Consider the following 27,149-nt stretch of genomic DNA (forward strand, 5'->3'; position numbering starts at 1 on the left):
CTCAGTCAAAGTCATTGATCCCAGCATCAGACAGCGGATCTGCTCTCTCTACAGGGTCACCACTTTCCCAGATCCACACAGAGATCTGTGAGTGTGTCTCCATCAGCCCCCAATCCTCCACTTGCTCCCCTGAGATCTAACCATTGTCCCCCAGGCATTAAAAGCATTCAGCATGTTGCCGCTCCACATGCGGTATTGTCTCAACAAGCTCTCTGATTGGCTGAGACTGTGAGAAACTACAGCAAGTCCCAAACCCACACATTCATATGGAGATGTGGGACTATAAATAGGAGGGATGAAGCCAGCAGAGATCAGATTCTCTCGACAGAGACCTCTACAGCACACAGATCCAGACATGGCTCCTACAATCACTGCAGCAATGACCAACTCTCAGGAGCACCTCACTCTGACTCACAAGGTAAATTCAAGATCCAAGAAGCTTCACCCTTCATTTAAGAACTTCATTTTAAATACTTAACTCTGTTTCTAGAACACGTATATTAATGACTTTGTATTTGTTTCTGCAGCTCAGAAAGCCTCTGGTGGAGAAGTTACGCAGAGAGCGAATCAACAGCAGCATCGAGCAGCTCAAGTCTCTCCTGGGTCCAGAGTTCCTCAAACAGGAGCCAGACTCCAAGCTGGAGAAAGCAGACATTCTGGAGATGACAGTTTGTGTCCTGAGACGACTGCAGCAGAGGAATCAAGCTGTGAACTCAGCAGCTGTCAATCAGGGCTACTCCAGGTGTGTCAAAGAGGCGACTCACTTCCTGTCCAGGGAGCAGGTGAACATGAAGTCCAAGAGGAGACTGCTGAACCACTTCAACAAGCTGCAGACTTCCTCTGAGAAGAACCTGAGAGAGGCTGACTTCTCTCCTCTCAGCTCCACAGTCCAGACCAGCATCAGCAAAGAGAAAAGTCCAGTGAACAGCGTTCCCTGGAGGCCGTGGTAGACAACTACAGACCGGAGCTACTTCAGAACAAACTGACATGACCACATTGGTCAATATACTTTTTGAAATCTGAAATGGTTTAGTGATCAATCTCAAGTTCATACTGGGCTGACAGTTTTGTACTTTTGTAAAGTGTTTTAGAAAAAAATATTTCCTTTTTGTGTGGAATTTTCCCAAACTGTATTCTGTGAATACCTGATATTCTCTTATTGATTTATCAATAATCAAAGCGTTTGGCTGATACTGGCCTGCATGATCACACCTGCCTTTAAATCCTGTACGCTTTCTGTATCAAGATTTATCCAGTGACAGAAAAGGGCAAATTGCAGCTACATGTAGTTAGCTCTTGTTTACTTTTTTACTTTGTAAAAGATTATTGACCCATGTTGGGTTCTTGAAGTTCTTTCATCATGTTCTGTTGTGTCAACAGTTGAAATGTTAATCAGAAAGTTATCTCTCTCAATGGCAGAGAATCTGTTTGCTTTGTTTAGGTTGTACTAAACAATCTTTCTGTGTTTTACAAAGAAACTAAAGCTGTTCACTTTACTCTATTTGAGTAAAATGTCTAGCATCTACTGTGATGTGTCATCACAAATAACGTCTCCATGATAAGACACATTTATTCATGTGAATAAAAAAGTATGAACTGAATCATGAGCTGTGTCGTAATGTTCTTTTAGACGATATGAACAAGAGGTGAGACAAGCAAAGTGACATCATGAGGAGTTATCATGAGTTGCATCAGTCTACATGGCTGCTGAGTGTCAGATATTTCAGTGTGGGGGTGGGGGGGCATCTTTTTCTTTTGTGGCTGAGCAGCACCCTCTGCTGGTTATATAATGCACCCCTCAACACAAATAACTCATATCTGCATTATACCATAGTTTGAAATACAGTTCAGCCCCTTTTCTCCCTTCTCTAACGTCTTATAGTCAGGTAAGGTTAGAAAAACAAAACACATTTCAGACCTAGGATAATATATCCTGAAATATTTTTAAAAAAAGGCATGTTTTCTTCACCGTACCATCCCAATATCATATCAACAGGTCACTTTATTCATGCAAAATACCCCTGAAATTCCGCCCAACAAAGCTGGAAAGTTATTTCTTGTTTAAACAAAGTGTCGTTGCACAACATAAGTTTGCTCTGACTAATCCACCTCCATGCAGCAGCTTGTTTAGAGTTTTTGGCAAGCAGGCAAGTTAATACTTAATATCCAAACCTCTTTCCTTATCAGTGTCAATAAAAAAAAATTTAAGATAAGATCTAGTACCTGGGATTGTTTTTAGCCCAGCAGTAAGCCTAAGTCATGTTTCAGAGAAAAAAAACCCTACATGGGTGGAAATTGATGTTTTCCGTTAAATATGATAATCAACATTTTAAGAATGATACATTTTGATTGACTGTACTACAGGCTACATCAAATAGGCTACCAATGATAAAAAAACATCCTACATGCAAAAAACTACAGCAGTGTGCACTGGTTTTCAAATAAAGTCTAAAGTGACACAACTAGATGAAAATGAGTAGGGTAAAAGTGGTTACCATGCTTATATTCTTTAATTATCTTTATTGTAATCATTGAAAATAACAGAGCGTTGAATTTATGTGAAAACAATGTGCAGGAGGTGACAGAAACAAAGATGGAGACAATAAGAAGTAAAGTAAAACACCAGGAGGAGTACATTAATAATTATAATAACAATAATATTATAAAAAATAAACAAATACATAAACAAATGAATAAATACATGAATAATAATAATTATTATTATGATAATAATAATAATACTAATAATAACAATAATAATAATAATAATAATAATAATAATAATAATAATAATAATAATAATAATAAAAACAATAACAAACAACACAACAACACATAATAACCCTTTATTTATATAGCACTTTTACTTAGTTTCCATATTTCATTTTATTTTATTTTATTTTAATCTATTTTATTCTATTATATTTTACCCTTGTCATTGCTATTATTATTGTTATTATATATTTTAACTATGTTAGTACATTGTTGTATTCCCCTGTCCTGTGTTGTAAGCTGTTGTAACAAAAGAATTACCCCCAACGGGGGACAAATAAAGTATACCTATCTATATCTATCTACTTTTCAATACAGGTAACAAAGTGCTTCACAATAGGCAATTAAAACAAGCAATAAAAAACTCAAAAGCATACAGACTTATATAACAGACCCTTAAAATCAAACAATAAAAGCTTTCCTGTAAAAAAATGTCACGAATAATGAAATAAAACAATATCAACTGTTCAAACTATAATATCTAAAAAATATTTAGAGACTTTAGGATCTGAAAAGTGCTGAATAGTGTTATGTATCGCTGCATTTAATTTCTCATGTTAATATTTCATGTTTTCTAAGCTAACAGTAATGTTGAAATGTTTACACGACGCCGCCCCCCTCCGCCTTTGACTGTACGTGCGTTCTGATTGGTCAACGAGAGCACGTACTTACGCAACTCACGCATGCAGCGTCAAATCATGTCGACCATGGCGGAATGTGTTCGACTTGACAGCAGCACAAGTACTCACACCATGGATAAAAGCATTACTCTGCCTCCTGATGAGATATTCCGCAATCTGGAGAATGCAAAGCGCTTCGCTATTGACATAGGTAAGTGTGAGCGTGAAAGTTTAATCTCTTTCTCCTCCATTTTGGCTCCAACGTGGGTTATCTCCGTGTTTGTGGAGCAGCTCCTCCGCAGTCTGGTACTATGACAACACATGACTTTAAGGGAAAGTAAACAAGGTGAAGCTCCCTTCAGCAGTGTCATATTTAAAGTTATTTAACAGAAAGTGTGTGCACCTTGAAAATGAAAGTCTTAGTGTGATCTTTATGGCATGTAATGGACGTGCATTTCACAACCAGGACAACTTTAACAAGTGCAGCAGCGTTATCAGCTAGCTGTCCTGGGTCAAGGCTCCTCTCTTTCTGCTCACACTACAGTTTCACTTAACTAAAGGGTTTCTTATCAGGCTTGCTCTTTTGCTTTAACAGGTGGATCCCTCACGAAGCTTGCCTACTACTCCACTGTGCAGCACAAAGTGGCCAAAGTGCGATCCTTCGACCACAATACAAAGGTGAGTGTGTGCATAAGTGTGTGCTATAATATCAAAGGTTTCATTTCAAGTTATTATCCACAGATAAATCTGCATTATCTTCATGACAAGACACAGCCAAGAAAAGATTACCTCACAAAGCTGGTTAACTAGATTTTAATGGAAACAGACAGGAGATGATTTACTATTTAAAAGGTTGTTTCATTAGCTGGACATAATAGTATTAATAATAAGAATGATGATGAAAATAATAATAATATTAATAATAATAATAATAATAATAATAATACCACTTTTCAATACAACAAAGTGCTTCACTAAAATAATAAAAACAGACAATAAAAGCAAACAGACCGGAGATGTCCAGCTTTGTTTCAATAGCTGTTCATAATAAAAATAATGAAATAAATTAATATTAAAATTAATATTATTAATAATTCGAATAATTATATTTATAATTATAATAATATACTTTTATCTGTATAGCACCAGTAACAAAGTGCTTCACAAAAACAGTAAACAGACAATAAAAGCAAACACATCGATGTTTAACTATTCAATAGCTAGACATAATAGTAATAATAATAATGATAATTTCTTCTTCTTCTTCTTGTTATTATTATTATAATGATAAGACTTTTATTTGTATAGCACAAGTAACAAAGTGCTTCACAAAAACAGTCAAACCAGACAATGAAAGCAGAGAGGTAATATGTTAAAAAAATTGAATAAATTCACAAAATGAAAGCTCCTTAACGATAAAGGTGTGTCTTTAGTAGAGAAGTACTGATTCCTGGAGCCTGATTTCCTCTGTCAGGCTGTTCCACATATTTCCAAGAGGCAGCATGTAAATGGAAAATAAATTAACATGTTAATCGGTCTGTCTTTCCCCTCTGTGTTTCTGCCCCTCCAGGAGGCTTCCAGCGACAAGCTGTATGAAATATCTGTGCAGGAGGAAGTCACTGCACGCCTGCACTTTATCAAGTTTGAAAATGCTTACATCGAAACATGTTTGGACTTCATCAAAGACCATCTGGTCAACACGGACACCAAAGTTATCAAAGCCACAGGTGGAGGAGCCCACAAGTTTAAAGAGCTCATCGAGAGGAAACTCGGACTCAGGTGAGTAAACAAGCTGATGATTCAGCGAAGTCATTACCTGTACTGTGTGACCCTGTGTGGGGCTGGTGCTGTGTAGTGCTGCATGTGGAAACAAAAACAGGAAGGCTCCTTATTGTATCTGATTCATACTCAAAGCTATATCCTGTCATAGTCCTGTAAACCAGGTTGAATCAGAGGTCAGATGTGACTGTTTGGCTGACTCTACAAAGACTGTTTGTATTCAAAGTTTATTTAACATTCAGCCAAAGTTACAGACATACACGTAACAATTACAAACACAGGTCGGCTTATATTATTGGTCATAAAACAGAAAGTCTGTTTTTACAATTAATGCCTTGTCAAAACAGATGAGTCTGAGGACGGCCCTGCAGCTTACCTCCTTCTATAGTTAACCCTTAATACTTACGAGCCATGGCTCTCACCTGGAGTCTGCTGCTTTAACACTGTGAGCTCTTTGTATCCTCCATTGTGCATCGATCAGAGTATATGTGTACATATTTTAACCCTCACGTACAGTAAGTCTTACACGGTGATAACTCTTCCTACATTCTGGGGCTGTGCTTGTTTACAATCCAGTGAAATACTTCAACATATTTATTTCCCTCCAAAATGACTCCTGAAACATACAAACTAGTCTCAGTTTTAGTTTGTCACTGTGTTCATTTCAATCAATCAACCAATCAATCAATCAATCAATCAATCAATCAATCAATCAATCAATCAATCAATCAATCAGTCAGACTGTATTTTTAAAGTGCTTTTCAAACAATGATATTGTATGACAAAGTGCTGTACATGAAAACAACTTAAAGAAAATAGATAAACAAAAGAAAGATATTTATTAGAATAATAATAAAAAGACCCCCCCATCCTAATTCCAACCCCAGCCCGACTTCAAACCCACCCCACAAACCTAAGGTTAAGAACACAATATATGTAACAATAATAACAATAACAATACAAATAGAATAAATAAATAAATGAAAGTCACTGCAGGTAAAATAGGATGTTAAAACTCAACACAGGAAATTAAACTCACCAAAAAAGATACATTTCTAAGATAATAAAATACTAAAATGTTAAACCATGAAAAGAAAATAAGATGCTATACTTAAAATAAGATGCTAAAAAAATAAAATAAAAAGTGACTAAGATATACTAGATAATAAATAAATAAATAAATAAATAAATAAATGAATAAATAAATAAATAAAGTAAGGTGAAATAAAACTGTCATAAGAATAAAACTCAGTTAAAAGCGAGACTATAAAAGGTAGGTCTTGAGTTTGCTTTTAAAAATGTTAATGCTCTGTGAAGCTCCTACTTGATGTATTGCCATCTATAAATCAATATAAGTCTTCTGCTTTTAAAGAAATCACATCAGCACGAGGACTCTGCCGAACATCCTGTGAGCTGTTTTATTGAATTTCAAAGTTTTTCCCATTTGAGGACAAAACAGTCAAGCTTCTTCTCTGCCTTTTATTTCACATTTCTCTGACAATGATTCAAGCTGATGGGCTCTCTATGTGCTGCTTTGTTGCAGAGTGGACAAAGAGGATGAGATGACCTGCCTGATTAAGGGCTGTAACTTTGTGCTGAAGAACATTCCCCACGAGGCTTTCGTGTATGCCAGACACGCCGACTCTGAGTTTCGCTTTCAGACGACTTACCCCGAGATTTTCCCGTACCTGCTGGTGAACATCGGCTCTGGTGTGTCCATAGTCAAGGTAATGAGTGATGTAAGCAAGTTGATACAGAAAGTGAATCAGTGGTTATGTTGATAATGCATGAATTTTAAGTAATAGATCAAGGAAAATACCAAATACAAGATGTTTATGAATGTCAGCACGAGTGTCTATTCTTTGATCTTCTCATGTTTTACACATGAGATGAAATAAGACTGAAGTCATCAGATTAATCAAAAATGAAAACGGTTGTAGTTTCATCCCTGATCTCAAATTAAAGCATGTCTTGTCTTTTATTTGTTTGGATGGTGAATGTAAGCTTAATCTCTACAGACTGATTGTGTCCTTGGTGTGACTGCGTGTTATGTCTCTATCTGCTGTCTGTTGTGGGGTGTTTATATGACCTAGCTAGGTCTCTTTTTCTAGATGATCAACATTTGTTTAAATCAGAGTTTCTGCTCTTGTTATTTTCACACAATAAACCAGTGAGTCCCTCTCTTCCTCTTCAACAGGTTGAATCAGAGGACAAGTTTGAGCGAATTGGAGGAAGCTCGATAGGTGGAGGGACGTTCTGGGGTCTTGGAGCATTGCTTACCAAAACAAAGGTCGGTCAGAAGAACTGTTTCTGTCAGACTGGTGAAGAGATGTTCTCTCACTGAGGTATTTTGTTCATCACCTTCACCCCCCTTCTCTCTCTCTTGCTCATAGAGATTTGATGAGCTGCTACAGTTGGCCTCCAGAGGGCAGCACACAAGTGTCGACATGCTTGTGAAAGATATCTACGGAGGATCTTACGGGTCGCTGGGTTTGACTGGAGATCTTATAGCTAGCAGTTTTGGGAAGTCTGCGACTGCCGACAAAGGTCAGTCAATCAATCAATCAATCAATCAATCAATCAATCAATCAATCAATCAATCAATCTTTATTTATACAGCGTCAAAGACTCTTTCAGAACAGAGCAGGTCTATTCCGTACTCTATGTTCTATTATTAACAAGGACCCAACATCAAGACAGGATGAGATCCAGTCCCATCTTACAGACAGGACTCAGTCTGATCTCATCTTAATTCTCCATGAGCAGAGCACTTTGCAGCATTTAGCAAGTTACAGTGACAAGGACAAACTTCCTTTAACAGGCAGAAACCTCGAGCAGAACCAGACTCATGTTAGACACACATCTGCTGAGGAAAGAGGAATAGAGGAGAATAAGAGAGAGATGATAGTGATGAGACGGATAGTAGTAGTTGTAGCAGCTGGAGTCTGGCACGTCCACAGCAGCAGGAGGAACCTACGAGACAAGGGAGCTCAGAGACTTGATGAAAGGTCTATGGTTAGTAACTTAAATGGGACAGAAAGAGACAAAGTAAGTGATGGGGGTTAGATATGGGATCCCAGTGTGTCAGTGTGTCAGTTCCCCCAGCAGTCTAAGCCTATAGCAGCATAACTAAGAGCTGGTCAGAGCCTGAGCCAGCTTTAGCGGTAGGCTTTATCAAAAAGGAAAGTTTTAAGCCTAATATTAAAAGTAGAGAGGGTGTCTGCCTCTCGGACCCTGACTGATAGATGATTCCAAAGGAGAGGTGACAAACAAACTAATCCCACGTGATTGTCTTCTAGCATTTCGTTATGTTCATGCAGACGTTACTGTAATAACGCCTGTAATTACACCTGTAATGTTACACTTTGTTTGTGAAGTTAGTTTCATTATTGAGGTCTACAAACATGTTGATCTTAAAGATTACACTACCTTTATATCCATCCTCTTACCTCACTATAACAGCTTATTACAGGCTCTGTGAATCCAGGCTGACTCAGACCTCTTCAGCTGCAAACTTTACAAACATGATGAAATGTATTTCTTCAGGTACTGCCTCAGGTCACTCATGTTTGTGTTGCGTTTGAGAAGCGTTCAAAGCAGAGACAAGGCTTAAACTTCTCCTGCTTCAGCGTGACACAACCCTGTTTCAAGCACACTGCTGACCTCTCACCCAGTTCTGATTTAGCCTTGTTCTTTGTACAGTGGGACAAAAAAGTATTTAGTCAGCCACTGATTTTGCAAGTTCTCCCACTTAGAAAGATGGGAGAGGTCTGTAATTTTCAGCAGAGGTACACTTCAACTATGAGAGACAAAATGAGAAAAAAAATCCAGGAAATCACATTGTAGGATTTAAAGAAAATATATTTGTAAATTATGGTGGAAAATAAGTATTTGGTCAATAACAAAAGTTCAACTCAATACTTTGTAACATAACCTTTGTTGGCAATGACAGAGGTCAAACGTTTCCTGCAAGTCTTCACCAGGTTTGCACACACTGTAGCTGGTATTTTGGCCCATTCCTCCATGCAGATCTCCTCTAGAGCACTGATGTTTTTGGGCTGTCGCTGGGCAACACGGACTTTCAACTCCCTCCTCAAATTTTCTATGGGGTTGAGGTCTGGAGACTGGCTAGGCCACTCCAGGACCTTGAAATGCTTTTTACGGAGCCACTCCTTCGTTGCCCGAGCGGTGTGTTTGGGATCATTGTCATGCTGGAAGACCCAGCCACGTTCCATCTTCAATGCTCTCACTGATGGAAGGAGGTTTTGACTTAAAATCTCACGATACATGGCCCCGTTCATTCTTCCCTTAACACGGATCAGTCATCCTGTCCCCTTTGCAGAAAAACAGCCCCAAAGCATGAGGTTTCCGTTAAAAATTATACAAACAATTAAATACTAAAATAAATATAAATTGACATTAAAATGATAAAGATGTTTTTTAAAAAGCCTACAGAAAAGCCAGACTAAATAGATGGCTCTTTTAATTAATTTTAAAAGACTCAATATTCCTGAAATATTGGCTCAAAGGGCTCCCTCACTCTAACATTTGTCCATCAGTGTCTGTCTAGAGGCTTCTGGTTCAGCCTGTGTTTGTAGCATGATTCAACCCCAGAGTGAAGAAATGGAGTAATGAAGTATATCTAGTTTCATGCTCTGTGTTGGAGCCGAGTTAAAGTGCATGATCCTTATTAAATATAGACAAAAGCTCACTTTTTTGATGTGTGATATGTTTTATTTTAAATATAATTCTGTTTTGATTCTCAGAGTTTTCTAAAGAGGACATGGCGAAGAGTTTACTCCACATGATCAGTAACGACATCGGGCAGCTGGCCTGTCTGTACGCGAAGCTGCACAACCTCTCCAGAGTTTACTTTGGTGGCTTCTTCATCAGAGGACATCCCGTCACCATGCACACCATCACCTACAGCATTAACTTCTTCACCAAGGCAAGATCTCTTCCCCTCGCTACCAGAGTCCCAACCCTGCCTCTTAAAGCATGACTTATATATTAAATTACACACTGAACACGAGTCTCTCTGAGCTCTAAATGAGCTCCTTCAGTTCTGGACTCGGTTTGTTATCAGCTGAACTTTGCAGCTTGCAGCTTGCAAATTTGCATTTCACCTCCAACCCAGATTTCTGTGATCTAACTTTCTCCTCTTCTGCGTTGTTTTGTTGCTGTAGGGGGAAGTTCAGGCCTTGTTCCTGAGACATGAAGGTTATCTGGGAGCCATTGGAGCATTTCTTAAAGGAGCAGAGGAGGACAGTAAGATAAAATACTACCAATGCACATCACTGTCCTTTCACTGTTGGGGTTTCTGCACACAGGATTACAATCAGATTCACAGTTCTTGTTTTGGGATTTAACCCCTAAAATGTCCCATTCATGTCATGTTATAGGTGCAAATCAAAGCTGAATGAATTAGGTTTTTATGTATTAGACAAACACAGAACAGTCTTTTATTTTGAAGTGTGCTGGAGAGAGTGATATCACAAGGAATTCAAAATATTTCACAAGAACATGAAAGCTTTGAAATGCGAAACTTGACCCTTGATATGAACTTCTTGCTGTAGTCTTCTCACACACCATGCAAGTCCTCCCTCTCACATTAGAGCTGATGGATTGCAGCTTGTCTTCGTACAGGAGGCAAATTCCTGCAAGTTTTCACTGACAACAGGAATGAATGAAATCCCTGGACTTCCGCTGTAATACCACTTTCTGTTTTACTTCATCTCACTGACATTTAACTTACAACGAAGGTAGAGTAAAGAAAAACTGAGGTAGGCTGTAATGTCAGAACAAATGGACCTAAAGCAGCTGAAAACAGTCATGCTGGAAAAAAAATTACCTATATTTATCCCTACATGTGCATAATGTCTTAAACATGCTTTTTTTTATTACAGCTTCTTTCCACATTTTTACTACATGTTTAAACGATTAAACATCATTCCACTCTCTAGTTTGCACCTGAATTACTGGTCAGTTAAACATATTATTATTTTTATCATTACAGGCCTGAAATGTAGGTCAAGTAGTGTTTATAAGCAGTAGCTCAGCCACCTGTCACCAGCACGGACTGTAGCTTTCATTGATAGCTTCTGCAAAAATACTGTAACGCTCTACTACCTGGATGTACACAAGCACAGATGACAGATTGCATCTCGTAGAGCTATGTGGTTTGTACGTATTTTGATCTGGAGAGTGGAGATAAAGTTATATGTAGTCTGTGTCTGGTTAACTGATGTATAACCCAAGCGGCAACCTTCGGTCTAAAATATGAGTCCAGTGCGGAAGTGTTATAAACTGCAGTTCATCGAGGATCAGCACACACTCTTGATCGGCACACACTGTACTGGGTGTGAATTTTTTCATAACGCGGTAATTTCAAAGATATTGAGATCACGAGTCTTCCAATGAGAGGCACAGCTGACTTGATTGAAAACAGCGCTTCAGAAACAGATGGGTGACGTCATGGACACTAAGTCCATTATTTATACAGCCTATGGTATAACCACTCAACCAGAGCAATGTTAAACCAGCACAGGCATGTGGACTTTAACCTGCAAGGAGGAAAGGAGGCTGGTGGTGCTAGCTCTGCTGATGGTAGCTACACTCAAACCAGTCGGACATCGTTAAGGTGTAGACTCTGTGATCTTGTGTTTAGCTGAGTTCTGAGTCTTACCTTTAGTCAGCTAGTCTGATTTTGAATTTCCATTTATACGACAGTGCCATCGTTTATAAGACAGTGCCATCATAAACATATTGAATCTTCAAATTCTGATAAAATACACTGCTTTGAAGAGTGTGATTATATTTCCATCTTGTTCTCCTCTAGACCCGAATCAGTACAGCTGGGGGGAGAATTATGCAGGAAGCTCCGGCCTGATGAGCGTCTCTCCAGATATGAATCCCATGCAGCGAGCACGGAGTGGCACAGTGAGTAAACAGTGACTGGGCCCAGGACAGCGACATCTGAACCACCTGAACTATTTCACTATATCTGCTGGTTCACTTGTTTTTATCTCACTGAACTTCTTCCTGCAGAAATCTGTTATAGTAACATTTAGTTTTAAGGTTTTACCAGCACCACAATCTGCAGACATCATCCAAAGACTCTCGTTACATACTGATCATCTTTCTTTCCTCTCCACACCTCCTTCCTTCTCTTTAATTCACTCCTTCAGTTTCCTGTAAGTACCTCTGTCTGCCTCACTCGTGTGCTCTGGTTTGACGATGTTTGGCTCCCGCTCTCACCGCCTGCTGTTAACACTTGACTCAAGTATTTTGTCATGTCAGCCGTTCGCATTGTTTACTTGCTGGAGGATGTAAGAGACCTGGGAGCAGGTTATTTTTAGCTTAGCTAAGGTTTCATGGAAAGTGTTGCTTCAGTGTTTGCTACCTTAATAAACTCTTCATGGTTGAATCGTTTGCTGTGAAGATGGAGAGTGAAAGAGTTTGGTGTGTTTAGACTGCACTTTAATTCCATGGTGTGACACGTTGAGCTTGTAGGCCTCTTTAGAGCTTCAGGAACTTAAACTATAGCATTAGCTGCCCTGCTGTTCACTGAAACACTTATTTCTTGCTTGTTAATACGCTGTAGATGAAATATTAACTAATCTTTGGTGATTGTCCACCGAAAAACCCTCTATCCCTTTAGTGTGTTCTTTAAAAACGACTGATTTCCTATATGGACTCTTGATTTTGTCTTAATGAATCTGCTGTCTTTAGTATTTAATATTCCCTGAAATTTCCCTACTTTTTTCTACATAGTGCTTCTTTCTCTCAGCTTTTAGTCGTCCTAAAACCTAACATAAGTGAAAGGATGACAAAGTGTTGCTAATACAAAGAGAAACCCTATAATAAAGGTAGTCTGAAAAGGCTTGGAGAAGGAACAGAGTTCATGTCTCTCTCTGTGTTTAGTTTGACATGCTGGAGATGGACCGTCTCGAGAGGCAGCTGGTGAATCTGCCTCTGCTTCTGGACCCATCATCGTACATCCCCGACACCATGGACCTCACAGAGGACGCTCTGGCCCGCGAGTACTGGCTCTTCTGCTTCGAAGACGCTCTAGATGGGGTAGGATACAGATTCAAGTTTTGGAAAGCAACAGCAGAGCTGGAAACTGAGACGTTTGACATGTGGAGAGTTTGTCATTTTGTAAGCGACAGCAGCTTCCAAGTTTTAAACCACCACTCTGTAATGCAGATGATTCGTGTTGACACTTTGACTACGTTGAAGTGACCCATATTTGATTTCCTTTCTTCCACTTCACTTAGATTTTTTTATGGAACTTCAAACTAGGGCTGGGCGATGAAACAATTACTATAATTATGATGATATATTTTTTTCTAAATATAAATATAATAAATGTTTGCTAAAAATTTGATATGTTTAAGCCTGTAATTACTCCCCCCAACCCCTGGAAAGAGAGGTTTTTGGGCGCTAGTATGCCTTAAACGCCAAAAACCTCTGAAAGAAATAACAAATTATTAAATAATTAATTATACAAATTATCTCAACCTGAGAAAAATAAGAATCTACAAACTAAAACTTCACAAAAATAAATCTCATCTTACACTAAAGACATGCTTCTTTTCCGTCAAAATGAGGGATTCAAGAAGCTTATCCGAAAACTAAATCCAGATGCAAGCTGACAAAACTGTCTGGTTTCTTTAATTTCATTCAGGAGCATAAATCTGCTTGAAATCACATTAAATAATAATTTGATGTTTATCGTGATAATTACCGATATTAAAGATTTTATCATGATAACATCTTTTTTATATCGCCCAGCTCTACTTCCAAGTAAACACTTAATATGGACTCTAAAAATCCAGAACGGCTTTGTTATCAGAGAAAAATCCAGACGATTTAGAGCCATCCGTATTCATGAGACAAAGAACAGAGGCTCCATGAACTTCAAATGATGTTTGACAATGTTCATGAAATGCAATAATTCATAGAACATAAATCCAGAGGTGGGTAGAGTAAACCAAAACAGTACTCAAGTAAAAGTACTGTTACTTTCTAATGATGTACTCAAGTAGAAGTAAGAGTACTCATAGAAATAACTACTTGAGTAAGAGTAAATAAGTACTTAAAAAAAAAAACTACTCAAGTAGTGAGTAACTTGTGAGCAGTATCATATATAAAATTGTATTGTATTGGAAATGCTAATACAATGTGAAGTGCACACTGCCTTTAATAAAGTGACATAAATAGGAAAATGCCAAAATGAATGCTGTTAGGCATGGTTTACTTTCAAACATTAAAGAAGAGAAGCTGCAATGTGCTCAAACTAATGTACCCGCTTTCATTTTTTAAAACAAGCTGCAACTTTAAACTGTCTGAGATGTCATCAGAACTCCAGAACATTAATACTCCAACATTACAATAACAACATTTCAAACTTTCTTTTTAACCTTTAACTTATTTTCAGTACATCTTACTTAAAAACATAACTTGAAAGTGCTAAAACACTTGGAAGTGTTTAAAAAGGCCATGAACTCAGTCCTGAAGAATCTCTCTGAGGTGACTGTTGAGCTTCAGAAGCAGCTGTTTTATTAGCATGCTACCTTACTGCTCTTATAAGTACTTTAGATTACTTTCCAACATTTCTAACATGCTTTTAAGATTTAATGTTAACCATATGATCCTAAGCTTACCTAACTGATAACTCACCATGGCATGCTTTTAAGATTTAATATTAACCAGTATGATCCTAAGCTTACCTAACTGATAACTCACCATGACATGCTTTTAAGATTTAATATTAACCAGTATGATCCTTAGCTTACTTAACTGATAACTCACCATGACAAGATTTAATATTACCAGTATGATCCTTAGCTTACCTAACTGATAACTCACCATGACATGTTTTAAGATTTAATATTAACCAGTATGATCCTTAGCTTACTTAACTGATAACTCACCATGACATGTTTTAAGATTAATATTTACCAGTATGATCCTTAGCTTACTTAACTGATACTCACCATGACAGATTTAATATTAACCAGTATGATCCTTAGCTTACCTAACTGATAACTCACCATGACATGGTTTTTAAGATTTAATATTAACCAGTATGATCCTTAGCTTACTTAACTGATAACTCACCATGACATGTTTTTAAGATTTAATATTTACCAGTATGATCCTTAGCTTACTTAACTGATAACTCACCATGACAGATTTAATATTAACCAGTATGATCCTTAGCTTACCTAACTGATAACTCACCATGACATGTTTTTAAGATTTAATTGTTCTATTAGCTCAAGATTTCCACCGTATAGACAAAGTAATGTGACTGTTTCTCCTCGTCATTTAGAAGTTATGAGAGAGTCTAGATGTTGGGTACAGGGTAAACATGTTCCTCCAAAGGGGAAGCAGGTATTACGCAGCCTCTCTCCCCAGCTGTAGGTGGAGGAGGGGGCGGAGCTACTTCTCCGTTCATTCAGTGTTGAGGCTATTTATAGCTCTGGATCAGAAGGATCAGAGGGAGCTGCGTGAGAGATCGGCTGAGTATAAAACAATATAAAATGAAGAAAAAAAGGAACGGTAAAAGTAGCGACTGGACAGCCCAATGTAACGAAGTAAAAGTACATATTTTTAACACAAATGTACTGAGTAGGAGTAAAAAGTACTCTGCAAAACAAATACTCTCAGAAGTACATTTTTTTGAAAAAAACTACTCAAGTACATGTAACGGAGTAAATGTAACTCGATCTACCCACCTCTGCATAAATCTAAAGTTCTGACAAAATTTGCATTTTTCAGGGAGAATTCTAAAATGAAACACACTTCATCCACATCTCAGTTTTGTCTTTAAGATGTATTTATCACTAATTTTCATTACCTAGTCAACATTTTATCATTGTGCATTTTGGTCTCAGTTATTGAACATTTACTGAACTTGTAAAGCACTTTTGATCAACCATGTTGTGTGTAAAGTGCTGTAGATATAAAGTTGATTTGATTTGATTAAATAATGCCACAGATAGTGATTGTTTTATGGTTTATGATACTGTAAAAACTGTGAATGATTTACCTTCTTTTGGGCTACAATTACTAAATATTTAAGAGCCTTTGAGTTTAGTTTAAAGGTTCTTAAATATCATGATAAGGTGGAACATTAACTGCACAGGTAATGTATGATGCGCAACATAATTGGCTTCCTAACTGTGTTCAGAGACGGTTTGAAATCAGAGAAAGAAGGTATGAATTAAGAGGAACAGGTACAAAAATAAATCCGAGATGTTTCTCTATCAGAGGGGTAAACTTTTGGAACAGCAGTGATGAGGAATTAAAAATGTGCTTAAAAATAAGCTGTCAAGTGACTTGAACTTCTAACATTAGCACACACCACTGATGACTCTTCTTTGTGTTTCTGAGCAGGTAGTGAAGAGAGCCGTAGCGAGCCAGCCTGACATGCCGGAGGCGGCAGAGCGAGCCGAGAAGTTCCGTCACAAATACAGACACAAACTTCAGACCCTCCGTCAGCAGCCTTTGTAAGGACTCGTCCTGATTTCATTGCTTTTAGTGAACTAAACCTCAAGTATCCTCTTTAACTTCTGCTTTAGTTTCATGTTTTCATACCTTCTGTATCCACTGATGTTCTCTGCTAGTGAGAAACGTCTAAAGTTATATCTTTTTACTCGTTCCAAGAGTCAGATCCAGTTCTTAAATATAAAATAAACAGTCTGTCATTCTTATAATAATAAGTTTTTTAAGGTCAGTTTGATGTGACTGTTAAAAAGTGCTGTGAATGGACCGCCCCTGCTCTGTTGTGTGTTTGGTTTTCTCTCTGACTAATGTAGAGTGCTTCTCCTCTCACCTAGTGCTTATGGATCCCTCACTGTCAGAAGTCTGTTAGACACGAGGGAGCACTGTTTAAACGAGTTCAACTTTCCTGATCCCTACTCCAAGGTCTGAGTCAAATCTATCTATGTATTTTCTTTTCTTCTTAATGTGTTTTTCCTGTTCTACAAAGCTGATCTGATTCTGCAACTTGTGACATTTTTATGTTCCTGTATAGTTAAGGATGTCCCGTTAACATGAAACCCCTCCTAATCCCACCTCTGATACCTGAACTTAAACATTGGTTGTTGTCTAATACCCCTCAAAAACGACAGGGATGAACAAAGTGTTTGCACATTGTTCCAAAAAAGTTGGGACACTTTGTGAAATGCTAGTACAAATAGAATTTGATGGTTTGCAAATCATCTACATCTGATATTTAATTAAAGACAAAATATCAAATGTTGAAACTAGAAAATGTTGTTTAATGAAATAATCTCATTTTAAACTTGATGCCAGCATAACAGTTCGAAAACAGCTGTCAGTTTAGCACCTGGACTCTTCTGCAGCATATTATGCACCAAAACCTGTACATGATGTTCAGTTATATCGGGCCTCCTAGATGTGTAAGCTACCCATGCCATGAGCACTTAATCATCCCCATACCATCACAGATGCTGGCTTTTGAATTGTGCACTGATAAAAAAACGAATAGTCCCCTCTCTTTAGAGCGGAGGATGCTGCGTCTATTATTTCCAAAAAGAATGTCACATTTTGAATCGTCAGACCACAGGACAGTTTTTCTCGTTGCCTCAGTCTGTCTAGTGTTCCCAACCAAAAAAAAGTAACTTGAAAGACTACTTTTTTTTTCTCACTCTTTTGTTTGTTTGTTTTTCTTACTTTATTTATGTATACTCTGTCTTAAGCAAAGAGATGTAGGGGGTGGGGGTTAAAGGGAAGTTAAACGTTTTTTTTTGTGAGTGTTTTGCACTCATAAGATGAATATAATAAAAAATAATATTGAAAAAAAAGAGAGTACAGGAATATCTAATGTTAGCACCACCTCCCTACTCCCACTTGTACAGGGCTAGAACGGCAAAGAGACAAGAGTTACTGTGTTGTCCACAGGGGCGCCAACATCAACACTACACTTTATTTTTAAGACAGCTGAAGAGAGGTGGAAATAGGTGAGTAGAGAGTGGAGGGAAGGACATGCTGCAAATGTTCAATGCTGGGAGTCGAACCAGTGACCTCTGCGACAAGGACTAGGGGCGAACGGGGTTGGTTGTCACACTTTAACTGTTTTGATGATTGCTCATCATCAAAACATCTTTCAATAGTCATTCCTGCATTAAATTGAAGCTTAAGGTGTTGGCTTGAAATGTGCATCCCTCTCATTTTCCAACTCATTATAACAAAGAGGCAATTAACTATCAAAGACACTCTGACACATTGTGACAACCAACCCCATCACGGGGATGGTTGTCACACACTATGGGGTTGGTTGTCACAATGATATTTCAATGGGAAAAATATTTCTTAAAAGGCAAGAAGGCAGAACCACATTTGAAAGTTTAATTGCACTGACAAGTGATAGGCCTACATAGCTTAATGCATTTTAACATGAAATGAGCAAGGACCATGAACAGGAAAAGCATCTTAAGGCCAGCCTATATAACAACATACAGAACAAAAAAATAGGCCTAACAATAACGGCCTACTCAACTAGGCTACGTGCAGTCACTGTCTGAGTTACAGAGATGGCAAATGTAGGGTCTGCACACTCCAACTAATTTCACATGTGACAACCAACCCCAAAGAGAATGTGACGACCAACCCCAAGTGGAATTTTTTGCTAGCATCAAGGCTAACAACCATCTAACAACATAGCTAGCTAATAAAATCTAAACTATAGCTTTCCCCTCCCACTTTGTAAGGGTAACACTTGTTTTGTTATAACCCATCGTTTAAAAGCCTAGAAGAAAAATACTGAGGAGCTGAATATTTACAATTTGACGTGAAAAACACAAAAAGTCCTCCCACCTCAAGTTCAGCTGTCTTACTCCTGAGAAGACTATGTAGGTGAGCTCTGATCCTAATTCTGGAAATGTCCATACCCCAATTTGAGAGACATTGCCCTCTGGTGGCGAGATATAACGAGTGTGCCATCCAACCCGTGTGACAACCAACCCTGTTCTCCCCTATAATCTCTGTATATGGACTGTGCTTAGACCATTGGGCCACCAGCTCCCAGTGTCTCATGGGAGCTTTAAGTAAATTTAAATCACTGGACTAGCAGCTATTTTACTCGAAACAAGCATCTCAGACCTCATGTAATGCTTGTGATAACTTCAAATGAGATGTTATAGCTCAGCTTTCAGGTGACTTGTATTTAGTGTGATGAGATATTTTGACTAGAAACTAGACAAATGCACTCAGTAAGATTTGAGTTTTTGTAGGGAAGTATTATGAGCATTGGTGTCCTGTCCTTTTAGAGAGATCATTTATTTCAACTCCATGATTTTAAACTCTTTCATGTATTCTCTCTTCTTATTCTGAATGCTGCATGTCCCTCATTAATCGTATGTCATGTTCCTTCTCTGTATCATCTCTCTGTCGTCTCACAGATCAAACAGAAGGAGAACGACATGGCTCTGAAGTACTACCAGAAAGCAGTGAAGTCCCTGGACGAGCTGGGCTGGGAGGAGAGACAGTTTGCCCTCGTCAGGGGCGTCCTGGCCGGGAACGTGTTCGACTGGGGAGCCAAGGCCGTGTCGGAGTGAGTGGACTAGATGTTTTTATGTCCTGAGAGCAGACTGGTTGATTGTTTCATCTCGTCCGTCTGATTGTGGGGGCTGGCAGAGGCGCCGTCTGCATATTTTGTTGTTTCCTTGAGCAGGGAGATTTTTTCATTTCTGCGTTTGGCAATTTAGTTATTCTTTGATAAGTCAGCTACCTTCAGATAGTCAGAGGACAAACATTTGGCAGAGTGGAGAAGAAGTAGAAAAAAAGAAAGTGCCTGAGGGCTGCTTAAAAAAAACATTACTGCACTGCATGGTTTTTGCCTTTTGAAGCCTTTGAGTACACCTTTTCTCCTATAACTCAGTCCTTTCACTTCAGGAGGCCAAGAAACCAAATGATATGTGCTGATTTGAGAGCAGGCAGCAGATTTAAGCTTTCAAATTTGCATTCTGATCTAATGTTTAAATGTCTGATGTTGTGATTTTAATACCTGTGACTCACCTTGGAACTGATCACACTATTGCATCTATTTTGTCATCCTGCAGTGTCCTTGAATCTGACCCTGAGTTTGGCTTTGAGCAGGCGAAACGACAGCTGGAAGGTATCAAAGCATTTCTCTTCATTTTCTTTTTATTATGATTCCATTCATTTTCCCTTTGTTGTTTTGACACACTGACTCCAGACTGATTTATTTGTTTTCACATCTTTGAAATGGTAGCTGATAAGAAAAGTGTCAAACGGCTGGATGTACAAGGTCTTTTTTTTCAGCTCTGATCCTCACACTGTTCTTTTTCTTCCTTTCAGAGCGACCATGGCTCATCGACTCTTACGACCAGTGGTTTGAGAGACTGAAGGTCAGGATCTTTCTTACCTTTCTCATTCGTATTTCATTCAAACATTACATTTACATCCCCTCCTTCCTTTATTTGGAGAACAGGACAGTGGATAGAGTAGGAAACTGTAGAGAGAGGGAGGGATGACACATTGAGGTTTATCGCCTCTGCACATGTGGCGTGTGAGTTAACTGCTGAGATAAACCAGGGCCCCAAAAACAATGAATCCAAAATTTAAAAAATCATTGATGCATTCACATCAGTAGGGATGCATGGATTTCAGAAATCAAGGCTGAAACAATTTTTTAAAAAACAATATAGCTGATATCTGATTTCCATAATTCTGTTTTTTTCATCACCTCTCAGTAATTCTTTGTTTCTCGTTTTCAAATATACTTTGGATTCAGTGTATTAAAGTTGTACAGTATGTAAGCATCACTGGAACATGTCTTACAAACTGCAGGTCACTGATCTTTTTCAGAGACTGTGCCATACTCCCACAGTGCTGGTATTTGCATTCAAGTTTGACAGTGAAAACAAAACACACCCTCATGTCAAGCTGGAGATAGTTCAGCTGGTGAATTCTGCAGCTCAATAAAACAAATGACTCTTCTCTGAATCAGTTCTGAAACTAGCACACCGTTGTGAAATTGATTCTAAACAACAGATTAAATAGTTTGAAGTTTTGAAGTTTGAAATTGTTATTTTATTACTGTGTCATACATACAATCATATACTCATCCCACATGGGCTTATAAAAACACCATAGATTCAGTGGTGCATTCGTGGTAAAGAAACTGAGGAAGAAAATTCAAACAGAATAAAATACAAATTCAAATAAAAACAAAAATGCACACGACTTAAAGAGACTAACTTAGCTTCTTTTCCAGCTTTTGAGGCAAACTTAGCGAGCTTAAACACGTTAGAATTAAACAACCATTCTAGTTTTTGCTCATCACCCCAATATTTCAGGCTACAAGCTTTTTCCTGAAACAATAAGTATCTGAGATCATCATAGTTTGTACAGTTCAAAAGAAAATGGGACTCTGTTTCCACGTCATTCTAATCACACAACTCACAGAGTCTGTTTTCCTCTGGGATATTTTTGAATCAACAGATCTTGACAGCCAGAGGAAGAATACCAGATCTTAACTGTGCAACCAAAGAACGTTGGCTTCTAGATAAACAAGGCGTTACATATAATTATTGGATGAAACTATGCTTGATCTGAACATATGTCCTTAGTTTTGGTTTAGACAGAACATTTTCAAACTATTTCCTCAATTTCAACAAGAGCTTATCTTTTACTGACATCGGTCCATCACACATTATCTGCTGATGGCTGCTGTTTGTCATCATTGCTGATAAAAACTGATGTTTAACTGATACAGTGTTGGATCCTGAAGTAAGCACTTAAAGCTGGGGTTGGTAGTCTCGGAAAACTAGCATGAATTTGAATGTAGCATTTCCTCATGACTCCGTCTAACCCCTCCCCTCCTCCCTCGGAGCTCATCCAAAACGACGCCCCCCCCCCCACTCACATGCACGAGCGCCGCTGACTTGCGACCATATGATTGTGACTGATTCAAAACCGGTCCTCACCAAAACATTATCATAGTGAAAGTTAAAAACACAAACAAACATGGCTGTTAGTACTCAGAACTGTCATACTAGCATTATCCAGTTGTACTGGTGACACGATATCAGGAGAAAAGTTATAACACATGTAATACTGTAACAGCTCTACTGTTTGTTAAACGTGTTCAGTGTAGATGTTCTTAATTCCTACAGTGTTGGCAGTTAGTGAAGGCATCAGGAGAGGTGTAGAGTGTACGAGCTGGAGAGAGGAGAGACAAGAGAAGTTTTTCATTCATTCAAACATTGATTGTTGCTTTGTTGGTTGGCGTGTTCACGGCTGACAGTGACCGGTAAGTTAAGCTCAACGTGTTCACAACTCGGCTCATCATCCCTACAGCATCTACATTTTCTGTAGGACTTACTAAATGTCATTAATTCTTCTGCTTGTCAGAGCCCCCGTGGTGAGAGCTTTTTAGACTCTGATCCTGACTACAGTCCTGAGCAAAGCACCTCATCGGGTCAGAGGGACAGGTCCGAGGTCGAGCGAGAGGGGCTGTAAATAGAGTCAGGGGAAGCAGAAGCAGGGGACGGGAACTCGGAGTGCACGCCAGGGAAATGTACGTGCAGGTGGCGGGCAGAACGGCAGGACGGGTTTTGAATTGCCTAAAATTTTGGCACCCAAAAAACGGTGATTGGTTGGTGTTTTCCCAGGTTTACTCTGGCTGTAGAGAGCAGCTTTTCTTCACTCTTTTTTAAGAACACATTATGTATTGATTGCCATCAGGACATAAAGATCATTTTAACCAGTATAACAAAAGTTTATCTAAATCTGATTACCAACCCCAGCTTTAATACTATAAGTAGTGGAACAAACCAACACGTAACTTTGGCTGCTTTTTTTTTCACTTAGCTTGAGGAGGAAAAAAGATACAAGTTTGTTTCTGTAGTGCTGGTCTCGTTCCTTCTCATACTGATCTTTAACAAATAAAACAATACGGATCAACAAAGTTATACCAACAATGCATGACTGAGTTGTTGTCGTGCAGCACTTAAAAGCCAGCGAAGTGTACTCTGAGTTATCTGAATGGTATCATTTGAACTACACTACGAATCGACCACATGTTGATGTACGGCTGATGACTTAACAAGTATCAGTAAATTTGTTTTCACACTACAAACAGACTGCAACAAATCCTCTCACCGGCAGACTGACGCATGTTTAAAGTCGCTCCGGAGCCGTACCGTTCAAACAAACAAACATGAACCATGAACCTTGTAATCAAACCAGAGAGCTGACGTGTGAACAAACCTTCCCACTCCCCTCTCATCGTCTGACAAGGCTCTGTTTTAATTAGCAGGAGTTTAAAAACACAGATTACAGCTCTGTTGCACTCATTTGTGATCTCTCATGCACTTGTTAAGTGTTTTCTGTGGTGTGGACATGTGTTGATGAGTGCTTGAATACATCCATCCTGGTTTTCTCTTGCAGGGTCCTCCTCATAAGTGTGCCTTGTTTTTCGTAGATAATAGTGGAGTAGACATCATTTTAGGAGTGATGCCTTTTGTCAGAGAGCTTCTCTCTCGAGGAACAGAGGTAAGGAGCTGTCTCAGATACATTTAGATAAACTTATGTTTTATAGAATCTGAACTCAGCTCTTCTGTTATCTGACACTCAGGTTGTGTTGGCCAGTAACTCTGGTCCAGCTTTGAACGACGTGACGAACGGGGAACTACAAATACTGACTGAGAGGATCGCTGCCATGGATTCAGTGATTCAGTGAGTGTGTAGAAAAACATGCAGTTCATAAGAATCAATCTTTAGACTCAGATCAACTTTATGAAATCCTTCATGAGGATCTTGAGTGAACTGTTTCCTGTACAGGGATGGTCTGAGGGAGGACCGGTTGACGTTGGTTCAGAGTGGTTCCAGTTCCCCCTGTCTGGATCTCAGGTTAGTTCACGTTTAACGTTGTGAAAACTTATCTATTGATATTACAATTATTTTAATAACTTTTAAAGCCTCCTTTTATTCTCATTATTCTCATTATACCCATTATTATTATTATTATTATTATTATTATTATTATTATTATTATTTTATTTTATTTTATTTTTTATTAAAAAATATTCTCATTATTGTTATTATTGTTGTTGTTATTGCTGTTGTTGTTGTTATTATTATTATCATTATTATTATTATTATTATTATTATTATTATTATTGTTATTATTATTATTATTATTATTATTATTATTGTCGTTGTTGTTATTATTATTATTATTATTATTATTATTATTATTATTTGAGTCTACATGGTATCATACAGTTTTGACCAGAAGTGTGAACATCTGGTGGAATTTAAGATGTTCTTCGAACTGGTCTTGTAGTCTTCTGAAGGGTTGCTGTGTCTTGATTTTCTCCCTGAAGTGCTTCCTGTCTCTGTCTTTCCTCCAGCCGTCTGGACAAAGTGTTGGCAAACGTGGTCAGAGAGCGTAAAACCGACCTGGTGATCATCGAGGGAATGGGCCGAGCCATCCACACCAACTACTACGCCATGCTGAGCTGCGAGAGCCTCAAGATGGCCGTCATCAAGAACTCGTGGCTGGCCGACCGACTTGGAGGGAAGCTGTTCAGCGTCGTCTTCAAGTACGAGGTACCGGCTGAGAAACTGAGCCCAGACTCTGCAGGTCTGTCACCGTTGTGAGCGTGGGGAGGAGCTGGGAAGGACAGAAAGGCGAAGCGACCAGAACGGATCAGCTGGAGCTCTGAATGTAAGGATCGCATACTGCCACTGAGTGAGTGACTGATTGCAAAGCTGACTATAAATGTAGGCAGGTTTTAGAGGTGAGCAGAACCAGGAAGGTTTTCACTTTGTGTTAAAAAAGATTGATTTACATTGCTTTGTGTCCAATTTCCTGCACAATGACTTAGTTTGTTATCATCGTCTTCAGCATCTGGAGTTTGTTTTCATGTGTGCTCATCACAGGCCGTGTTCAGTAAACTTTTGCCGACCGTTGTGACGGCTGAGATCTTCTCCTGCACACTGTCGAACTTCAAAAAAGGATTAAGAACCAAAATATTGTCCCTAAATCTTTTTTACAGGTTTGACAGAGTGCTGGAACAACAAGAGAAAAAGAAACATTACTTTTTAAACTGTTGAGCAGCACTCGTTGAAAGGCTGCGAGCACACATCACTGAGCACCAGTAAGCAGCAGATAACTTTCTTTGACTTCGTGCTTTAGAGAAAGAGCTACTGCGGCAACACCTTTCAACTGAAGTGCTTTTAATGTGCCTTGCGGTTGATGTGATAAAAGCATCATTCACATAGATTTTGAAGCTTTTAGTTCCAGTTATAGACCACAAGAAACATCCAAAATATCTGCTTTTGTTTCACAGCGATCTCGCGCCAAACACCAGACAGCATCCATACGCCTTGTGTTTTTGTCTCTATCACTGCCGCTGAATGAACTGAGATTAACTCAATAATTTGAGTCACTTGTGTAGCTGTGGCATCAGGGAAAACGTGTGATCAGAAGGGGAAGCAGCACTTTATCAAAGAGATTTTTCCTCCACAAGGTGGCAGTATTCGACTGTGAGTAGTTTTTTGTCTTTTAATGATTTCTCAAATCCTTCCCGAGGTGCTTAGTGTCGAATCAACGCTGCATACTTCAGGTAAAATATTCAAACTGACTCCGATCAAAGCATCACTTAAAACTTTTCTCTGTCTCGTAGCTGGCTGTGGCGTCAGTCCACGGTGATAAACAGCACTAGTATAAGCTAGAATCCATCCCTACATCTAAAATGCAGTTGTTTCAAGGCAATAATCATGCAGCATGTAGTTAAAACAAACTTCAGACTGTGTGTAGAAGCTGCCTGTATCAGTGACGTCATCTGAAATATCTAAATCCAAGTCAAGTCTGAGTTTAAAATCCTGCCTTAGTGTGAAAATGTTCTCTGAAGTTTCACTTTCTTGAAATGTGGACTCTCATTGCAATACTTAATTGCTATTTGTACATAAATGTGATATATCAGAATGTGTGTGTATATGTATATATTTATACACATATATCAATTCATTTGCATCATTTCAGTTAAGCACACCAAGCACAACTTTGTGTATTATTCTCCTGACAATCAATTTTAATTAAACAGTGAAAACCTTTATTTTATTCTTTTCATGTGTCAGTCTGTGTTCGTTCCTCTCAGCGTGTGTTTATCAGGAGAGTGTGCAGCTGTGCAGAGGAATATGCAGAGTTTAAAAGTGTCCCATATTAAAAAGAAGTGAACCTGCCCCCGGCGGCAGAAAAGCTCGACACCCTTGTATGTGCTGGTTTGACGCCTGCTGAGGAGCTGCGGGTTGATAATGCATGAGGACGCCTGGCAGGGGGTCCTCCTACTTTCTCTCTCGCTCATCACTCTGCCTGCCAAAACGTGCACACACACACACGCACGCAGACACGCACGCACGCAGGCACACACACAAACACGCACTCACACACACACACACACACACACACACACACACACACACACACACACACACACACACACACACATACACACATACACACACACACACACACACACACACACACACACTTCACACTCACACATCAGTTCTGCAACACGCCCTCATGGATTTAGTGACATCTATGTATGACTGTGTAATATTTGCCCTGGTTTTTAAGATTTACTATATTTGCTTCTTGCAGCATCAGTACACTCATGGACGAGGACCACTTCTCTCTTTTAGAGCACGACTCCCACACTCATGTTAAGACTCATTTCAAATCTGCATGTTTTGCAGGTGAACCAGAACTTTCAGGTGCTGCACAGAAAACCCTGTATCTAGTTCACACCCACACTGATTCAAACATGTCCTTTAAATTAGGCCTGCATGAGAAGAGGAGAATCAACAATGTGCAGTTACTCTGCTTCGGATTGCTGTAGTGATTTTTAGTGCCACAAATGCATGAATATTAAAATGCACTGGTCAGCTACGACTCTTTAACGGTAC

The 27,149-nt window shown here is 38.8% G+C and overlaps 2 protein-coding genes across 2 annotated transcripts; both read left to right on the plus strand.

The window, feature by feature from the left end:
• Positions 1-295: 295 nt before the first annotated feature.
• On the plus strand, positions 296-960 carry LOC117818699 (transcription factor HES-5-like). The gene is made up of 2 exons (XM_034691695.1): positions 296-418; positions 528-960. Exons 1-2 carry the CDS (start codon positions 296-298, stop codon positions 948-950), a joined length of 546 nt encoding a protein of 181 aa, XP_034547586.1. The 3' UTR covers positions 951-960.
• A 2,506-nt stretch (positions 961-3,466) lies between these two features.
• On the plus strand, positions 3,467-26,301 carry pank4 (pantothenate kinase 4 (inactive)). The gene is made up of 19 exons (XM_034690399.1): positions 3,467-3,603; positions 3,988-4,070; positions 4,963-5,171; positions 6,715-6,898; positions 7,369-7,461; positions 7,565-7,718; positions 9,938-10,119; positions 10,358-10,439; positions 12,010-12,110; positions 13,095-13,250; positions 16,578-16,690; positions 17,021-17,108; positions 19,607-19,758; positions 20,267-20,322; positions 20,526-20,575; positions 23,622-23,726; positions 23,809-23,909; positions 24,015-24,083; positions 24,587-26,301. The coding sequence occupies exons 1-19, from the start codon at positions 3,471-3,473 to the stop codon at positions 24,834-24,836; spliced, it is 2,361 nt and encodes a 786-aa protein (XP_034546290.1). The 5' UTR covers positions 3,467-3,470; the 3' UTR covers positions 24,837-26,301.
• Positions 26,302-27,149: the final 848 nt, after the last annotated feature.

The sequence above is a fragment of the Notolabrus celidotus genome, chromosome 1, assembly GCF_009762535.1.
Source record: "Notolabrus celidotus isolate fNotCel1 chromosome 1, fNotCel1.pri, whole genome shotgun sequence".
Taxonomy (NCBI): Eukaryota; Metazoa; Chordata; class Actinopteri; order Labriformes; family Labridae; genus Notolabrus; species Notolabrus celidotus.

Excerpts from the sequence above, each read along its gene's own strand:
- LOC117818699 (XM_034691695.1), top strand. The coding sequence starts at position 296 with ATGAAGCCAGCAGAGATCAGATTCTCTCGACAGAGACCTCTACAGCAC. Across the intron at positions 419-527 it reads ACCTCACTCTGACTCACAAG|CTCAGAAAGCCTCTGGTGGA; the intron begins GTAAATTCAAGA and ends TTGTTTCTGCAG.
- pank4 (XM_034690399.1), top strand. The coding sequence starts at position 3,471 with ATGTCGACCATGGCGGAATGTGTTCGACTTGACAGCAGCACAAGTACT. Across the intron at positions 16,691-17,020 it reads ACCCTCCGTCAGCAGCCTTT|TGCTTATGGATCCCTCACTG; the intron begins GTAAGGACTCGT and ends CCTCTCACCTAG. Across the intron at positions 23,727-23,808 it reads TTCTCTCTCGAGGAACAGAG|GTTGTGTTGGCCAGTAACTC; the intron begins GTAAGGAGCTGT and ends TCTGACACTCAG.